Consider the following 19834-nt stretch of genomic DNA (forward strand, 5'->3'; position numbering starts at 1 on the left):
GCACCTTGTGAGATAAGGCTGCTGCAATGCAGTCAGGGTAAGGGTCACTGTGCAAATTGTGGACACGTGTGCACATGTGTGTGCCACGGTGTAGGGGCTGCGAGGGGGAGATTCCTGTTGTGTGCAGCCAAGGAGCTGTGTACAGATAGACTGGGGCAGAAGGGACTATGCAGAAATGGGTCGTGACGTGGAGTAGGCCTTATAATGGGGGGGTACACATGTAAGGGATAGTAACTGTGCTTTACCGTTTCACTGTATACTCCTAAGGAAAAGGAGGCCACACTGGGTAGTTTCAGTTCTCTTGGGCCTACAAACTCCAGTCATGCACATAAGTACACTGTAAATTGTGGGAAAATAACCATTCTGCTATGTCCAGAAGCATATCTGTACCGATTATGGGTCATCCAGAAATTTCATTTTCCTCTGACTCAGCTCAGAACAGGAGCCCCGACATAGTGTGACCCTGCCAGGCTGGATTAATTACCTTCCTCCACAAACTGTAGCATCAGAGTCATAGCCCTCCACAACAAGCATTCTCCAGGGTGGAGGTCTTCTCTCCAGGAGGGGGAGATGGGGTGAAGCTGCTGGGCATTAATCAGCACCTAAGCGAAGTCAGGGAACACTGTTGCGCCCCCGCAAAAATTCCTGGGGGCCCAGGTGCCCAATCCTGGGCCCCAGAGAGGTGGAGGAAGTCAGTGAGTGCTGTTCCCCATGAAGGGGCCCGCAGTACATCCGAGTAGCATTGACCCGCTCCCTGTGAGGATGCCGAGGGACCCAGGACCCCAACCCTGGGCCTCAGAGAGGTGGAGGGAGTTTGGGAGTGCCATCACGCTCCCCGTTAACCAATCCATGTGTCCGCTGACTCGGCCACCCAGCACGCATCTGGCAGATCAGTGGAGAGGAGGCAAGCACGCATCTGCTGCAGGAGCAGGCAGACCAGAAGAGGAGGGTCTGTACCTTGCGGCAGCACGCAAATGTGCTGGCCGCCTGGGGAGCTGGCAAGAGCAGCCGGGGTGGGCTCTCCGAGCTGCTCTCCAACATCCTACCTGCACGAAGGGTGCCCTGGTGGGACCGGGCCACCTTGTGTAAAAGTAAAATGTGGTGCGAGGCTGCCAGCAGGCCCAGCTGGGCTCCCCCCAGTGCAGCCGGGGAGCTGCAGTTCAAGTATGCAAGCTCATAAGGGAGTGCCCCATAAGACCCTGCTGGAATGAGCCCATTTTTGGAGGAAAATCCGCTTTTGTGTTGTCTGGTGACCCCTGGAGGAGGGGGTCACTGCCAAAGAGGAGTAACAGTGTGGGGGAGCTGCCGGAGCAGCGCAGTCTCCCCTCAAAAGAATGAGAACGTCCCCACCATAAGTTTCTGGGGATCAGAAAAGAATAACCCCTCAAGGATTTCCTTTATCAGTCAAGTCTCCTGGTGCTGGAACTTTTATTCTACAGTGTGGAGAATCTTTTCCTCTAGGGATAGGGATTGGGATTATGGTTGCAGGGTTTGTCGCCAAAACAAGTCCATTCTGAGCTTTCTTGTTGTGAGACACTTTCTAGGGGTGAATGGAGGTAAATGAACAGCTGTACATTTACATAAAGAGGGTCCCTTGGGGACTAGGTTTCACATGTCTTGTTTTATGCTAAATGTGATTTTTGAATATGTTGCTAGCTATTCTTGAACGGGTGGCTTATTATGATTGCTTAGTCATGTAATTATAATTGTGATGCCATTTAGGGCTCAAGATTAAATTACGTTAATCAGGCCAAATGTTTTAGTTGAATAACGAGACTGTCAGCCACTGTGATTAAAGTTTGTATGCTTTATTGTCAGTATGTGGTGCTCTCAGTCAGGGTTATATGTAATTATGGCATGTGTTCCCATTATGAAATGCTTGTTGAAATAATGCGGTGGGCACCCACTTGCCTGGCGCCAGTAGTAAGGGCCCTCACTCCAAGGTATGGTCAACCCGTGGCATTTAGGGACCAGATAATCTCTATACATGTGAGTGGTGGTACTAGACCTCTCTCCTGTGGGAGGGGTGCGACTGTTTACGCAATGGCATCAAGATGTATTTCCATCAGCTTATGTATATTTTTAACTTGTTGCATAGTATTGAGTAGTGTGTGTAATAAATGTACTTTTCCTTTTTCTAAAGAAAAGCACAGACTGGACAGTCATTTTTTAAGTGTTATTCTTGTGTATCTGCGAATGGTGAGTACACAAGTACAACACCTCCCTTGAGTAGGCCATGGACTGTTCTGCAACGCTACCCTATGAGAGTCAAGCGCTACAATGGGGTGTTTGGTTCCCAGTGAAGAACACATGTAGACCCACTATTTGTGCAGGCCACACAACTAATGCCTCGTTTTCCAACAGTTCTGCAACATGGCTGAAACGCCTAAGTGGGTGGTGACTTAGGTACGGCTCACACCTTCAAATTGAAGTTTTACAAACTTTGTACATATAACGGCAGAATGTCCAGCATTCATTCCATTTCCCTGCCTCCTCTGACGTCAGTGCATTTGTAGTGTCACCCTGGCCAGAGGAGTCTGCCTGAATGCACGTGATTGATTTTTTTTTTTTATCTCGTTTAGATCATCTAGTGGAAGATCTACCCCTCTGGCATTTAATTATGTGATTCTCGACACTCTGGCCAGGCAGCCTTCGCTCTCTCTGCAAGGGTCCTGCCTCATCGCTGAACTCATTGAGTATATGTCAACCAGGGTGTTTCTCACGCTGTGCTGGCCCAGCGTGCTTTCATACGTTGATCCCTTGTGGGCAGCTGAAAGCGCAGAAACCATGACAGTCCTGTAGCAGAAGCCCATCTCAGAGGGAGCATAAAACGCGCTGGAAATGAGCTATGCCGCGCTAAAACCGCAGGGCCGGGGTGATGAAAAAAGATTACGGATGCCGCATTGAATGCAGAATCAGAAATCTCTGATATGGCGCCATTTATACAGTACTGAGAGGACTGGCAAATGGCTCGCTCGTTTATGGCAAATAAAAGGCGTCGCTCGACGTTTTCTCTTCAGAGAATTTAGCCCATGGATGAAAACATTCCGGAACTCTATGCGCCGATTTTTATTCAGTGGGTCTTTGGAAGAGTGCAAAATGAACTACATTTTGGTAAACAATTCGGCCTTGTTAAATCACGGGCCTGGCAGTGGGAGTGCGCCCGACCTGGGGAATGTCTCGCCGGAGCATCGTCAGACACATTTGCGCAAGAGGGGCTCTCTGGAGGAGCGCGCGAGCAGCAAGCTGGACTCCGGCTCCTTCAAGTGGCCGTCCCCGCTGACCGTCTGCAAGTGGCGCGAGAATTTGGAAGAGCACGTTCTGGGGAGGCGCAGGAGCTGCCAAACCGGCTTGGAGGTAACAGGAAAGCCACCGAAACTTGATAAAGTTAAAAGGATACAGCTGTGCTGTCAGTAGGCATGTGGTTGTCGAGGATAAAAGCAGGAAGAGAAGAGGATCCATGCCGTAGTGTTTACAGGATACATATAATAACTTAAAATAGCATCAGTTTCAAGTCTAAAGGCTATAGTCAGGGCTCTAGCCGTACACAATGGGGGCTGGTTGTTAGAAACTGCGGGGTGTTTCTAGATGTGGCGTGCATGGGCATTTATGTACCCATAGCTCGGGTCTTGATTTTATCAGGCTATCCGGCTCTCTCTATATCACTGTGTGGTTTGGCTATAGCCATGCAACACTGGCTGCATTCACTGTGGTGTGCTCTTTGTATTCAGTGTGGAGCTGTGTCTTTAGTCACTGCGGAACCAGGGCTGGATTGTAGACCCAAAGAAGCCCTGGCAATTGTGTCGGACTAGCCCCCCCCCCATCGGGGGAATGGGGGATTGGTGGAAGTATGAAGAATGCTTTTGTTACTGGGGGCCGATATTACAGCACCACTGCAAAATCGGCCCCAAGTAACAAAACCAGCCCCCGCCGCTGAAAAACCACCCCCCACCGCTGAAAAACCGCCCCCCACCCTTCCAGCCTCCCGGAGAAACGCCCGGTGCCCACTACAGCCAGTCCGGCCCTTTGTGTAACCCTCAGTAGTCACTGGGGAGCACTAGCTACATTCACTGTAGAGCACTATCTGTAGTCACTGTGAAGCTCTGTTCATAGTCACTGTGGAGCTCTGTTCATAGTCACTGTGGAGCTCTGTTCATAGTCACTGTGGAGCTCTGTTCATAGTCACTGTGAAGCTCTGCTCATAGTCACTGTGGAGCTCTGTTCATGGTCACTGTGAAGCTCTGCTCATAGTCCCTGTGGAGCTCTGTTCATAGTCACTGTGGAGCTCTGTTCATAGTCACTGTGGAGCTCTGTTCATAGTCACTGTGGAGCTCTGTTCATAGTCACTGTGGAGCTCTGTTCATAGTCACTGTGAAACTCTGTTCATAGTCACTGTGGAGCTCTGTTCGTGGTCACTGTGAAGCTCTGCTCATAGTCACTGTGGAGCTCTGTTCATAGTCACTGTGAAGCTCTGTTCATAGTCACTGTGGAGCTCTGTTCATAGTCACTGTGGAGCTGAGCTCTGTTCATAGTCACTGTGGAGCTCTGTTCATGGTCACTGTGAAGCTCTGCTCATAGTCACTGTGGAGCTCTGTTCATAGTCACTGTGGAGCTCTGTTCATAGTCACTGTGAAACTCTGTTCATAGTCACTGTGGAGCTCTGTTCATGGTCACTGTGAAGCTCTGCTCATAGTCCCTGTGGAGCTCTGTTCATAGTCACTGTGAAGCTCTGTTCATAGTCACTGTGGAGCTCTGTTCATAGTCACTGTGGAGCTCTGTTCATGGTCACTGTGAAGCTCTGCTCATAGTCCCTGTGGAGCTCTGTTCATAGTCACTGTGAAGCTCTGTTCATAGTCACTGTGGAGCTCTGTTCATAGTCACTGTGGAGCTCTGTTCATAGTCACTGTGGAGCTCTGTTTTTCTTCACCACAGAGTGCTAGCTACAATCATTGTGGAGCACTGTTTTCACCACATCGGAGCTCTCTCTGGTTTAAGTGAGGCTTTCCTTGTGGTGGGGTCCTGTTTCTAGACACTAGGGTTCTGTATGTAGACACCCTGTGGCCCATGCATAAGTCTGTTGCTACAAGCGGACATTGCCTTTTATTAGAGGAGGGTTTTGTCTGTTGCCACCTTGCAGTTCTATGTTTGCATTTCAGGCTTTCAGGCTCTCTCTATATCACTGTGTGGTCTGGCTCTAGTGACCTTGCAACACTGGCTACATTCACTGTGGTGTGCTGTTTGTATTCAGTGTGGAGCTGTCTCTTAGTAATTGTGGAACCAGGGCCGGACTGTGAACCCAAAGAACTAGCCCTGGCAATTGTGTCAGACTAGCCCTTATATTGGTGGACGTATGAAGCATGCTTTTGCTGTGTCTTTAATCACTGTGGAAATCTGTCACAAAAATGTAAGTCACAACAAATGTGTACCTTACTTCAAAAGTGCGGTTTGTGAATACTGAAAAGTAGCAAACTTAATTAAAAGTGTAAATTACTACATAAGTGCAGTTTTGAATATCGAAAAGCAGTAAACTTAATTCAAAGTGTAAATTACTACATAAGTGCAGTTTTTGAATACCGAAAATCAGTAAACTTAATTCAAAGTGTAAATTACTACATAAGTGCAGTTTTTGAATATCGAAAAGCAGTAAACTTAATTCAAAGTGTAAATTACTACATAAGTGCAGTTTTTGAATACCGAAAAGCAGTAAACTTAATTCAAAGTGTAAATTACTACAAAAGTGCAGTTTGTGAACTGCATTTTGTAGTACATTTTGTAGTGCTAATGAAATACTACAGAACTTAACACAACGTGCAGATTGTGATTCAGGCCCTTACAATTTATTCCAATATGTTTGTGAGGTAAAATAGACCGTTAAAGAAAGACCTCAGTAGAGTCACCCTATCGATTTTTCATTAGTTTGGTCAGTATTGCGTTCTTCAGGAAATGTGAGACAGAGCCAGATGTTAGACGTATTTATAAAAGAAGTAATGAACTGAGAAGTCATTGAAAGAAGAGCTGTTTAAGTAATCCGGGTGGACAAATATCCAGGGGAGCCATTTATTAACATTATCTAAAGATTATGGTAAACTCTTATAGTATATTAGCGACCATTGTGTCAGAAGACCTTGGTCTAGATTTGTCTCTACTTTGGCTCTTAAAAATAAATTCTGCATTGATTTTTCCAATCTCATGTGAAAAAGTGGCACTATTACCACACTATCATAGTGACGCTGTAGTCGCAGGCCATTAATAATCATTTACACTTCCTTCTGTCGGCATGAAGAGGCGCCAAGATGATTATTGTAATCAGGACTTATATATTTTTCTGTCACAATTCTGAATAGTTTATTTTGTACTCAAGGAAGCATTGGAATCAACTGCTGCATAGGCAGCTTCACCTGTACCCCAACCATTTTTAGGCTGAAATGTCCCTTTAAAATGTATGTGTTGTAAAAGCTTAAAACCTAGTCACTGCAGGTCAATAACTGTAATGGTGGGTACTGGAAACCTGACAAAATCTCAAAGTTGGCAGGACAACATGTTTAGAATTCAGAGCTTCCATTTAACAAATGAATGCATTATGTGGCTGGTAGTCTCAATTGACTGGATTGAATCAATTGTACTAATGCACACTGTTGCATTGACCTGTAAAAGGAAAGCTGAGAGTGTATAGATGGAGTGTTGTCTAAGTAAAGCAGTCTGACAACCTTTTTGGTATTGAAATGCACAGCACATGCAGCAGTTTCTCAATTATACTGATTTTCTTCACAGTGAATGCTTTATATTCCTACAGCACAGCTCAGAAACAGAAAGAGACAAGCCTTGCACACAGGTTTAGAGCAGTACTATCTGCAAACAAAGGACTAACAGACATATTGATGACGTGAATGCACATTTTGCCCAGCAATAGCATAAAATAGGCACTTTGTTCTGCAGTCTCCCAGAAAAGACCATCATGATTGGCCCAAAACTTCTGTGTGAAACTCGAGGTGTGTGAAATTCGGGAAATTATGCAAAATGCACATCCAGCACACTTAACGCCACACTTTTTGTGTTCAAATACTTTATTGTATTTGTATAAAAAGAAATACAGTTTCAAAGCCGCAGCTATACATAAATACCAAAAATTGATGCATACAAGTAAGAAGTTAAAAAGTTAAAAAGAGTTACATGACAAACAGTACTTGAACTAGCATGATGAAGTTATCATATAAAAATGACCATGTACGTATGATGACAGAGAGCAGGTCTTTCATGAATGCACCCTTGTGTCCATTTTAGACTCAAGTTCTCATGTTGAGTTCAAAATAGCATCAGAAACGCAAGTTTTCTGGTCAAGTGTTTCATTGCTCCACCTACTGAGCTATAAGCATTTTTTTTACTTTTGCCCTGCCCTTTTGCCCTGCCAGTATTTCTTAGCTATATATCTACTTCACACATAATTTCATTTTGCACACATGACCATTGCTTGGTGCTCTGCAGTTGAGGCTAAGGATTTATGCCCCACTAGCAGGCACTGTGAGAAACCCACACTGCCTGCAGCCTCAACTCCAGAGCTCTCCATCATCAACCGCATAGACAACCAACCACAACCGGAACTTACACAGACTAGAGGCAGTTCAGTTAACAGCATGCACTATACAAGAGTAATATGATGCATGAAAAAAGCTAATGAAAACAAAATCCTGGAAAAAGCAAATACTCCTAGGGATTGGAAGATTAAGTAAAACATCTGTGATGTAACAAATAACTACATCGCTGACATCAATTACCATAATATGTTTTATAGTATTGTTGGGAAAGTCTTGAGGGTTTTTTCTGTAAAGTTATAGTCATTAATATAGGGTCTGATGAGGACCATTTTCAATGTCCCTTTTTAACTTTAACTTGGACGCATCCACCTCACTTAAAGCACTGCTTTGGAACTCTATCTCTATGTTATAATAACAAAATGCCAGAAGGGATGTATTTCCTAATTATAGTCCCATCAGATCCTTCTATATGCTATTGTGTTTTTAATTTTTGAGCAGCTTCTTGACACTGTTTTCATTGCTGTTTATAATTAAAAGTGTAATTTGTTGATAGTACTTTCGAAATGTTGCCATATTCTATTTGATTATTTCATTGTTCAGGATTTGTTGTGGTGGAATAATCATTAAATAAAATATAAATGTGTGTGTGCATGTGTACATTATGTGTGTGCGTGTCTACTTAATTTAATTTCATTCCATTGGGTGTATTTATAGAGCTGAAAATTAATCATGTATGTTTACTTTGAATGTGTAGGTAAGACTGTTATACTCTAATTCTCATGTTGTCTCATTTGTATTCAATCTAGCAATACCATGCAGTAGAGTGGGTATGTATGTTTATTTTATCTGATTCATGTTCTGAGTTGCATACATCTGTGAAGAGTTGTGTTGTCTTTGGTGGAAAAGAATGATGGTTCTCCTCTCGTTGCTCTTTGACTATTTTAATTATTTTAAAGTGGACTGTCAAGTATGGCATATCTCTACCCTAAATGTTTCTGAATTGTTTACAGAACTAATTAGTAGTTATTTTACAGCTCTTATAATATACTTTATAAATGTGGATGCTTCTTGCTCATTTTCAATGCTGCAATAAGTCTGTGATTTAGAAATGCAAACTCTCTGTGCAGTAAAAAGTCCAAAACGAAAAGGCCCAGCATCTAGATTAGTGCATTAAGGCTGACTATCTGCACCACCGCATTAACGTGCCATACTCCAGTTGCAATCAGACTCATCCTCCAACTCGTTCAGTCCGACTGTTCCTTTAATGCAAGACAGAAAAAGCACATGTCCATCCCGTGCTGCATTCATAAGATTCAAACTGTGCTTAATTGTGTGAGAAAAAATCAGTAACAGTAACCAGATCCAATTTTTGTCTGAATGTCAGATCTTGTGTCCTTCTGTGCTACAGCCAATGCTGCTGACAGCCATTGCATTCTAAAGGCCCTCATGCCAGCCAGAGGGCTGGTTAAAGGGATAGCTCAGAAGAAAAGAGAAGACAATGTGAATTGTGGTTTAACATTTGGTTTAGAACCTTGTTTAGAGTTTGCCAGGAAAGGAGCACCACCATACATTTGCAGTGATCCCGCCATTCCAATCTTTGTGGGTCTCCTGCTTCATTTAGAGTTGGGTGCAACGCAGGGTTTTTGGCAGTAGAGCCATGGCTGCCTTTCTTATTAGAAACTCTTAACCCAGCAGGTCATCCCTCACAGCAGTGCATTTTCCACAAATTAGAGTTTCCCCTTCCAAGAGACCCTCAAGGCCCTTATTACAAAGGCTTCTTACACTGGCAATTTCATTACCACTGAAAAACGACTTACAAAAACTACTTCATACATCTGTCTACTGACCTTTATCAACACCCTCTGAATCATCACGAAAGATGGAAACATTTAACCCATTCTCAATCTCCAATCCTGTAGAGGTGTATTTAGCTCCGGAGCTCCTGGATCTGGCCTCCTACTATTCTAATCTCTCAATTTATACATTAGGCTGAAGTAAACAGATCCACTTCTAACAATGTTCAATTTTCCTAAAATACTCCAGCTCCAGCATCCAATTGCTGTAAGCCTATAACCCGAATTCCAACCCCCAACCATGTTCCCTGTCCTGGCAGATACTATACTTTGAGATCTATCTTGTACTCTAAGCTAACATTCCATATTTCATTTGCCAACTTTAATACATTCTTAATATGCTTTTCCATATGGTTTATATATCTTACTGCTGGTACATTATCAAAATATAGCAAAACCAAACAATTCTCTAGGTCTCCTAAAACACTCCTCAGTGCAAACACCTCCCCTTAATCTCTAGGCAATTTATATGTTGATTCATCTTTTTCAATAATCATTGTCCACTTGTCTCCAACTGTTCCCAACAGGGATGCTAGCTCACATCCGATTCTGTAACATAATCTTATATTGATAATCTTGGCTTTATTCACCTGCCATTCCAGCCACCAGATTATCTTGCCACCAAGCTAAGAGCCTTATTTAGATATTGGAGGACGGGTTACTTCGTCACAGGAGTGATGAATATCCCGTCCGCCGAAATATAAATCCCATTATATCGTATGGGATCTCTATTTCGGCCGACGGTATATCCATCACCATTGTGATGGAGTAACCTATCCACCAAGATCTAAATGAGGCCCTTAGTCTTCTCTCACATTTTTTATCAACATGACCTTTCCTCCATACCACAAACCATCTAACAAACCTTTTTCTTTTCACACATTTCAATGTCCTGTATTGTAACAGTCCAGAGAATATAGTCTGAATCAAAGAAGATAAAGACAGTACCCTATTGCTAATTTGCAGAAAGTCACAGTGATACTGTAGGAAAATGTCTTTTTGGCCCTTTCTGCGTAATTGCCGCAACGTTGGCTAGATTTCATGGCTCGGTTTTGGGCTGTGCACACTGGGATACTGTTGTCCAGTGCATGTGCTCTGACTGCTAAACCATACCAAATGTGGCTATACGCCTAATTGGCATATTTAACTTACCTATAAGTCCCTAGTATATGGTACGAAGTGTACCCAGGCCCGGTAAGTCAAATGTCACTAGTAGACTGCAACACCTATTGCGCCACATGCTACAGTGATAGTGCAAACATGACTGCAGGTCTACCAGTGTGATCTGGCTGTGCAGTATTAAAATTGCAAATTCGATCTGACAAAATAAATCCTCTCGCAGGCCAAAACCCCACTTGTAACTATTAATAAGTCACCCCTAAGGAGGCCTTAAATGCCTATAAGTCAGGATACATGATCTTGATCTGTAAAAGTTAAAGTTAAACATGTCCTTGCAGTGACAAGACTTAAAAAGCTACGTTCACTGTAGCAGGTCTTGCTGTTACATAGGAAAGCATTGAGATACGATATCAAATGTAATTATACTATCTCCACCTAGGAAACATCTACAGAGTTCATTCTTGGACCTTTAAAAATATTTATTTGTAAGGCGAATTCACTGGTAAAATTGGATTTGTAATACATATTTTACAAAAGGTACTTTAAAAAACGTACCTGTTACCGAAATCCCCTAGACGTAGGCCTGGGTGGAGCTCCTGGACTTTCACTCAGTGGAATTCTGCGGAGTTGCCAGAGAACTCTGCCAAATTCCATGGAGTTTTGTGAGTAGGCAAAGTATTTCTCGGCCACCCCTAATGAAGTCCCCTCGTCTGCTGAGGGTCATTGGGGGCCAAGACCCCAATTCTTGCCACAAGTAAGTCCCCCACAGCGGGATTGCTGAGATGTTGGCGGAGGCCACGTCCCCTTCCTCAAGCACTCTGCAAATGAGCTTCCTGGTTCACTAATGATTGGGGGATGAAGTTCCCTTGGCTGATGGGGGGCTTTGGGGGCCAAGAACTCCTATTGTTGCCACAAGTAAGTCGACCAGAATGGGATTGCTGAGACTAGGGATGAGCGCGCCGGTAAACTCTGCTCCTCCGGCAGGTTGGCAGAGTTTTTGCAGAACTCAACGTTCCAAGCAAAGTGGCAAAACTCCACAAACTCCACCCACAGAGTGGATTTTACTGCCCACCCCTATCTAAAAGCCCATTTGCCTGAGTTTATAACCGTCACCCAGGAGCTGAATATCCACTTTGATGAGTTGTGAACTTGCTCCAAGGGCTGAGACAAAGGCCTTAGGTGTGGGGAGGTGTTCTTTTCCACTGACAGGATGATCATCTGGGCTGTGTCCAGGAACTTAATTTATTTCAAAGGGGCCTTACCCTGTCACAGGCAGATGTAGATAATACATGAGCCTTCCCTCTCCTTTATCCTGCTAGTCAGTAAGATACAAATCCCAGTGAGATAGGAGCTGGCCCCAGAACTGGTTTTGAGTGACCACAGAGGAGGGGCCTGTTCTCCTCTAGTGCGCACCCACCTGTAGAGAAGGCATAGGAGAGATGCATCGGGAAGAATGGTTCTACTATTTTGGATTTAGGTAGAGATGGGCACTGTGGTATTGTTTGTATTAGAACACACAGAAATTGCTGCAAACGTGGGTAAAGTTGCACCTAGGAGCTTTTTCCCTAATGGCCAAGGAGGGGCCAGGAATCACCCGCACCCAGAGGCTAGTCCCTGGCATAAATGTGGCACCCCGAGCACCTTCTTCAGAACACTACTGGCCTTGTGAAAACAGAATGACTACAGCTTCTGTCTAGACCTTTGAAGAGTCTTGAAAGGGATGTATGTCATTAGATTGCATACTAATACCACGCGTGCCATTACAACGCGGGTATTACTACGCGATGTCAATGACATCGCATGCCATTACATCGCATACTTTTACCACGAGTATGCCTTTAACACGCATGCCATTACAACACAAAGGCATGCGTGGTAAAGCTATACTCGTGGTAAAAGTATGCAAGGTAAGTGACAACCCTACACCTACACAACACACTACTCCCACCCCTACACTACCCCTAACCCTAAAACACTACTACACTACCCACACTACTCCCACCCCTACTACCCTAAACCCTAAAACAATACTACACTGCAACACTACCCACACTACTCCCACCCCTAAACTACCCTAAAACACTACAACACTACCTACACTACTCCGACCCCTACACCACCCTAAACCCTAAAACACTACTACACTAGAACACTACCCACACTGCTCCCACCCCTACACTACCCTAAACCCTAAAACACTACTACACTACAACACTACCCACACTACTTCCACCCCTACACTACCCTAAAACACTACTACACTACCCACACTACTCCCACCCCTACACTACCCTAAACCCTAAAACACTACTACACTAGCCAACCTACAACCACCCCTACACTACCCTAAACCCTAAAACACTATTACACTACCCACACTACTCCCACCCCTACACTACACTACCCTACTCTAAACCACTACCCCCACCCCAAGCACAATCAGCCTTACCTCTTTTCTCATGGTTCCAGCGTAGCTGTCTCTTCTCCCGGTTCCTGCTTCCTGCGTCATCAGAGGTCCACGTCGTTGTGAGGAAACAGCCTCAGTTTCCTCACAACGACGTGGATAGCCATTACATCATATGCGTTGTAAAAGCGCATGCGATGTAATGGTATGCGTGGTTTTTGCCACACGTTGTAACATCGCATGCGTTGTAACGCATGCGATGTAATCGCAACGCGTGGTAAAAACGCGTTGAAATGGCTGATCCCCCTTGAAAGGCTAGATCTGCTCCCACTTGTACCCAGGGCAAGGATCTGGACTCCACAGGTCAGTTGGCTGAACTCCTGTTACACTACAGAGACAAAGCAAGCTGCTAGAAGCCTTTTTCCTGAAGAACCCATCTGACCAGTTCCAAGTGGAACTGCCCTGGACTCTGATTGTGTCTGCCGCTGGAGTGAGTCTTGATGCCCAAGTGCTGTTCCTGAGGTCGTGGGACCCTTGGCTATATCAAAGTATAGCCCTAAAAATGTAGAACTTAGAAGCTTTTTGGCTCCAAAGACTTCCGGTCAACCGAGGCAAGCCTGCTAAGTAAATCCACAAAGGTGCAATGACCCGGGGCCAAAGATTTAAATTGCTCCTGCTCTGACCTTTTCCGCAGCTGCAAATCTGTTTCCGAGGGACATCGCAGAGAGGCTATCCAGCCTTCATCCTCTGTCTTTCTTCTTCCCTAGAATGATCATGCTTACTAATACCCTATTCTCGGCTTTCCACCTTTGATACTACTCTTTTCCATCATCAGTAGGTGTTTCTTTTCTTCCAACAAATCTTGCTGCTGCTCTGACTTCAACTCCCCAGGCTCTTCTGCTGGAATTTAATTGCCTAAAGAGTCTGTCTGGTCATCTGCCACTGCCTCCAACAGACAGTGGTTTGTTAGTTCTCTCCAATTGTCAATAAACTCTCTCAAACTTCCTCCCACCTGTGGGAGGAAAGAACCAAAATGTTCAGAGTACTCTCCTTGAACATTGTCTATCAATTGTCTATGGGTCATTGTTACTTTATTTGTGATGCTCCTTCCTCTCTCTTGAAAAAGAAATCCATGGCAGCCTGAAATCAACATGACAACCCTCTGCTCTAAAATAGGCATTGAAACCTTTAGACTCAGAGAAAGGTTTTACAGTTGATTTAGCCCTTTTAAGAGGCTGGAGCCAAAGGGCTAATTCCTGTTTTGGATCACACCACTGAATCTTTTGTTTCAGAAAAAATACACAAGAAAGTATTCATTAAAATAAAAATGCCTTATTTTAAAGAGTACTGGCATGCATTTTTTCCAAAACCAAAGATTTATTGGTGTTCAAAAATAAAGCAAATAGCTCTTTGGCTCCAACCTCATAAAAGGGGTAAATCAACCATAAACCCTTTCATCTGAGCCTCCTCCTCCATGTCCAACATTTGCGCTAATGGACCTATGGCATCCAAAAAGTTGCCTTGGCTTTGCTTAAGGGACCTCTTCAAACCCTACTGAGTACCCCTATTAAAACAAGAGAGAAAATAGACCATTCAGTATCCAAGTTTGTAGTCACACTTCCTTTTTTATCTATAATATGCCTGAGCATTCAGATCTGATTATGTTCTGGGTCTCTGTCTAATGACGTTATTAATGTAATCACTCATGTGACTCACTGCCATCAATCTGTGCTTCTGGGGTGTCTTTCAGCTCTAGGGAAAATATGTTACTTAGTTGATCAAAATCCATTTAGTCATGGAGATTTAATCATCTAGTAATCGTTCCTGTTCCAAATCCTCCTTGTCTAAATCCAAAATGAACTTATCTTGATCCACTTCTACTTTACTTCCATCCATATCATCTGAGAAATGCTCCTCCTTATCAGCTTCACATTGAATTTCATTCTTGCCACTTAGGGCACCTCTTCTTTATGTGCCGTGAGGGACACCATTGCCTTTTTTAGTGTTTCGACCACCATATGAGAAAGCAAGTTTTTCTTTACCAAAACGTTTGCTCTTCTTAAAACATTTTCTTCTAGATTATTTACCTGCTTCTTTAATCCCCTTATCAGAGATGCAGCAATACACCTTATCAGACACAATCTCTGTCTTATGCCTAGTCATAGATTTTTCTACAGCCTCCGTGATGAAATCACGTAACTCTCTTTGTGCCAATTGCCTTATTATTGCCTCTTTAAATGTTTCACCTATAACCAGGTCGCTAGTTTCATTCAACTCAACCGTTCTTTTCTAAAATATGCACCAACCAAACTATAATAGAATCCTGCTCTAACAAAACACTGTGTCTAGCACTCAGTCAGCTGTCTGTCATATGCCACTGACCCACAATGCTGTTCTCAAGCGCACTCATCAGCCATACATCAAATTTCTCTCAATGTAAATGATAGCTTGAGCCAGATATGACATTTCGCGGTAATGTACCTGTCAGTAGCATGTCCACAACTCATTCAAATGTTTTAACCAAAACAAAGACGGCCATCCTAACCTTAAGTTAACTGCACAAGACTAGCTGAGCCTTTGTCGTAGATGCAAAAGGATCCTATCTAACAGTTTCCTTCTGAGTTTCCACCCGGAAATCTCAAGCTCCCTAGCTTGGATGCCCAATTCATGCCTTTACCTTACAGGTTATTCTAATGTGCTGTATCCTTCCACGTGATGCATGTCCCACCACACACATTCTATTAGAAAACAAAGCGTCACTGAACGAACCGCCATTAAGATTGATAAATCATTGTAACCCATATATCCTTTTTAACATAATGTATCAAACCTTCACCAACCAGAATCCTAGCCTTCCTAAATTTGAAGAAGTTTTTGTTACCTACAATTTTTCTTTGACAATGAAAAACCCTACAATTCAATTAAAAACTACAGGAATTATGGCATTTGTATGGTAGAGACAAAAAAGTACATAACATGTGAGGAGCAGCTTTCAAAGAGAAGGAATGTTACCATATGAGGTTATGTTTTGTCACAGTTATATAGTGTTGATGACCTGTGGTTGTAAAATTATTCTGAGAATACTATTAAGAGCTGCGAGTAGTAAATAAAATGGTAACACATAATGCTGGCTTTCACTCTTGACATAAAATGTATTTTTTCCATTTTATCATCAGAGTTTTAGATGCAGGGTAACATGTTTATATGTAGATGAGATGTTACTTAAGGGATTTTTAACAATAGCCTTGTCAAAAGGGATGAGAGTGGAAGACGAGTAGATCTGCATATGCTCAACCTGCTAGTGATAAATGATGCTCAGGCAGGACTGGAGGCATGAAGAACACCGTTTTTTGATTGAAAGTTCAGAACCTGTATTTAATGGATTTTGAAACAGACCAACCAGTTGGTTGGCAAGTGTGTTGCTTTGTTTTTAAATGGCATATCTTTCTTACATCTACTGTCAGATCTACCTCTCACCAAGGCGATGTAAGGTAGCCTTAGGGGGAGCATAGTTTTGATGCCTAATTACTGAAAAAGAACCATTTTGTTATTTGTTTATTTATTTATTATGGTTAACACCCCAGCAGGCACAGTTGAATCTGGAAAATTGTCATACTGTTTCTGTTTAGTCTTATCTAGATTATGGAAATCCATTTGCTGGTTGGTTTGCCAGTTTTACCCAATATCAGAGTGATTCCTGTGTTTTTGTGAAGCAACAAAACATAGCAAAGCACAAATGAGCTAGATAGAATACTTGCAAATGTCTCAGCCCCTGGCAATCTCTTGGAGCTGCATATGAGTCCATCGTTTTTCACTTGGTATGCTTTGCCAGACAAGGACCTTCTTAGGCAAGGCAGATGGTCCTGCTCCAATAGGAACAATCAAACCCAAACTACTGGCCCAGGTAATCTCTGAATGGTAATATGAGCAAACTCAGACTGATTTTGGCCTATATGGATATCATCAGTGTGGTACAGTTGGATCCCGATCATACAATGAGCACAGGACACATGGACATACCATTCATACTTGACACAAATAATTAATTGGGCCACTTTCCAATCAATAATTTCTCACCTGCTATTCAACTTCAAACAGAGACCACCTTATGCAAATCGGTCCTTCTCCCATGGGATTGTGGCCTTTGCCGTTTACGCTGGACCATTCCCGTTAGAACAGGACACTGAGTGATTTGAATGCAATTGCTCTCTATTTGAAATGGCTCAGTGAGCAAACAACAGAACGTAGCTTCAGGTGATTGGCAGTGGTTGAGACTTTTGAAAGCATCTCACTAGGATACACCAAGAGTAATTTTGTTGACCTTTCCATGCATGCTAATACTGATCAGACAAAAACAGTTCAGTAAAGATGCATACATTTGGGTGACATGATTGCTTTGATTGTTAATAGTTCATATGCAGATCCAGTTTTTAATTGAGAAAATACAAATCTTCTGGTTGCTGTTCTATAAGATTTCCACATCTATTTGCTTTTGAATCTCCATAGTGAGACACACATAGCAAGAACACTGAAGGGGCAGCAACATTAGTGACTCTTGCTAGAATGCATCGTAAACATTATATTTATCACATGATTGTATGGAACTTTTTTTGGCATGACTATAAAATTAAGTAGGGCATTGCTGGAAATGGCCAGCTTTTGTGTATTATTCCCCCCAGATTTTTGACTGAACTGTTTCTCTTGGTTTTAAGATTCTGCACATTTTACATCTGCTAATCAGTAGTTAAGTGCTGTGCTCTCCCTTAAAACACACTAAAATTGGCATACCTCTGATTGGCACATATGGTTTACCGAGAAGTCCTTAGTATATCATACTACGTGCACCCCGGGCGTGTAAATTAAATGCTACTAGTGGGCTGTCCATCACAAAAATGGGGTTACCCTTAAAGTCAGGGACCTGGGAGTAGAATCAATACAAAAAACAATGGTCCTGACTCAATTATTACCAAAATACAATAATCACATCCAATTACGTTGTTTCAAAGTTTAGAGCTAAATGGCAAAAGAATTCAGGGTAGCTCAAAATATTCAATATAACATTCCGACATGAAGCGATGCAACATCCAAAACTTAATTCATCGTATATTTATTTACAAAAAACCATAGATTATATAAGATTTGACTCATGGTTGCTCCAAAAGGAACGTGCATAGAACAGGAGTGATAAGAAGTGAGTGTGTAGAAAAGTAGATTTGAAGGACAGAAGAACAATTATTAAAAACCTTTAAAAAGTGCACGGTTATAATTCACCGTTTGAAATGTCCTGGTCACGTTCAGAAATATCATCAATGAGTTTACGTATTTCATGCACAGAATTTAATTCAATTTGTAGCACGTTTGAGGGATTGCGTGTACCAGGCTTAACAACAAGAGAGATGTCGATGTTTCGACCCGTCTTGGGGTACAGAGGTATTTTGAGACCTTGACCATGCGGGTCTTCTTCAGGACAACAGGGGGGATAAGAGCAACCTGGCGTGGTCCTTGACTCGACTCTGTATCTAATGTATATCCAGGCGATAGTTAACCATAGATAACGTATCCCGGTCAATCAATTACCATGTGTACAGTCCTGTCAGGTATATTTACACAGGCTGTCGCGCTGCAGTCGTAGCATCAATCAATCCTGCAGTGTTTCGGGCTTTCTATTTAAAGGATGGGAACGGAATTCATTTGTGCATCTCGTTTCCAGCCGAATGGCGCGCTGCGTCCAACTAAGTCCGTGCTTCCCGTGGCGTCTTAACCGAGAGGAATGTTATATTGAATATTTTGAGCTACCCTGAATTCTTTTGCCATTTAGCTCTAAACTTTGAAACAACGTAATTGGATGTGATTACTAGTGGGCTGTAGCACACATTGTGCCACCCACTACAGTAGCACTGTGAAATGTGTCACCAGGCCTGCCACTGCCAAATTGCCAATTCAACTGCTCAAAATCATCTTTTTGACAGGCATAACGCTTCATTTTAAATATCTATAAGTCACTACTAAATGTGGCCTTATTGCCCAATATTTCAGGGTGCATGAAATCTAAAAGTAGGACATGCAGAAATTAATGTTGCACATGTTCTGACAGTGAAATAGCCATGGACGCCCTTTTCACTGTGGCAAGGCTAGCTGCCCCACAGGTAAACACTGGTTATTTTATAACACCTTATAATAATAATTGTGGGTTGGGAGCAGCTCAAATTATAATTGAAGGACTCTTTTTACTAGTTATTAAAATTCAAATTTAAGGGTGGAATCGAATTGTAACTAACTACATTAGAAAAGATACTTTTAGAAAAGGTCTCCCTGCCTAAGCCTCTGGCGCCCTTTCTGCTAATATTCAACTGTCACATGACTGCTGATGTATCCCCTGTGATGAGATGTGGATTGCTCCCAGGCAGAGGACAAAGGGCTTGGGGTGTGTGGGGTGTTGGACTTCCCTTGACAAGATGGCCTTGGGACTGTGCCTAAGAACTAATATTGGACTTCAAAGAGTCCCACACTTCCACAAGCAGATGAACGTGACACAAGGCCTGCCCCCTTCTTTTGTACCTCTAGTCAGCTGAGCTCCAACCCCAGTGGGAGGGGGAGCTTCTTTAGAACTAGTTTGGAGTGACCACAAGGGAGGGTTTGCCTATTATCATAGCCACACACCAGGGTGTGCCCACAGAGCTCTGACTAAGGGTATAAAGTTCCTGCCATTTTGGATTTAGGTAGAAAGGGTCATTGTGGGGAAATTTACAGTAAAACGCAGATGAAGTGCTGTAAAAGTAGGTGGGGTCACCTCAGGGAACTCTTTTCAATTGGATAGTGTATGGCCTTTGGGCATAAATGTGGCATCCCCATTATTCTCCTCTGAATATTCCTAAACCTGAGAAGACTCAGAAGGAGGACTACTATACTGTCTGAAGAACCTGATT

The 19834-nt window shown here is 43.0% G+C and overlaps 1 protein-coding gene across 3 annotated transcripts in view; it reads left to right on the forward strand.

The window, feature by feature from the left end:
- DLG2 (discs large MAGUK scaffold protein 2) overlaps positions 1 to 19834 on the forward strand; it is a 4361751-nt gene that overhangs the window by 2133629 nt on the left and 2208288 nt on the right. The window contains exon 6 of one of the 3 annotated variants that reach the window (XM_085623221.1): positions 8339 to 8359. The exons of the other annotated variants lie outside the window; for them this stretch is intronic. Coding sequence (XP_085479347.1) covers positions 8339 to 8359 — 21 coding nt within the window. The remainder of the gene's footprint in view (positions 1 to 8338; positions 8360 to 19834) is intronic. 3 annotated transcript variants of the gene reach the window in all.

Source organism: Triturus cristatus, chromosome 8 (assembly GCF_964204655.1).
Source record: "Triturus cristatus chromosome 8, aTriCri1.1, whole genome shotgun sequence".
In the NCBI taxonomy this organism is placed as follows: Eukaryota; Metazoa; Chordata; class Amphibia; order Caudata; family Salamandridae; genus Triturus; species Triturus cristatus.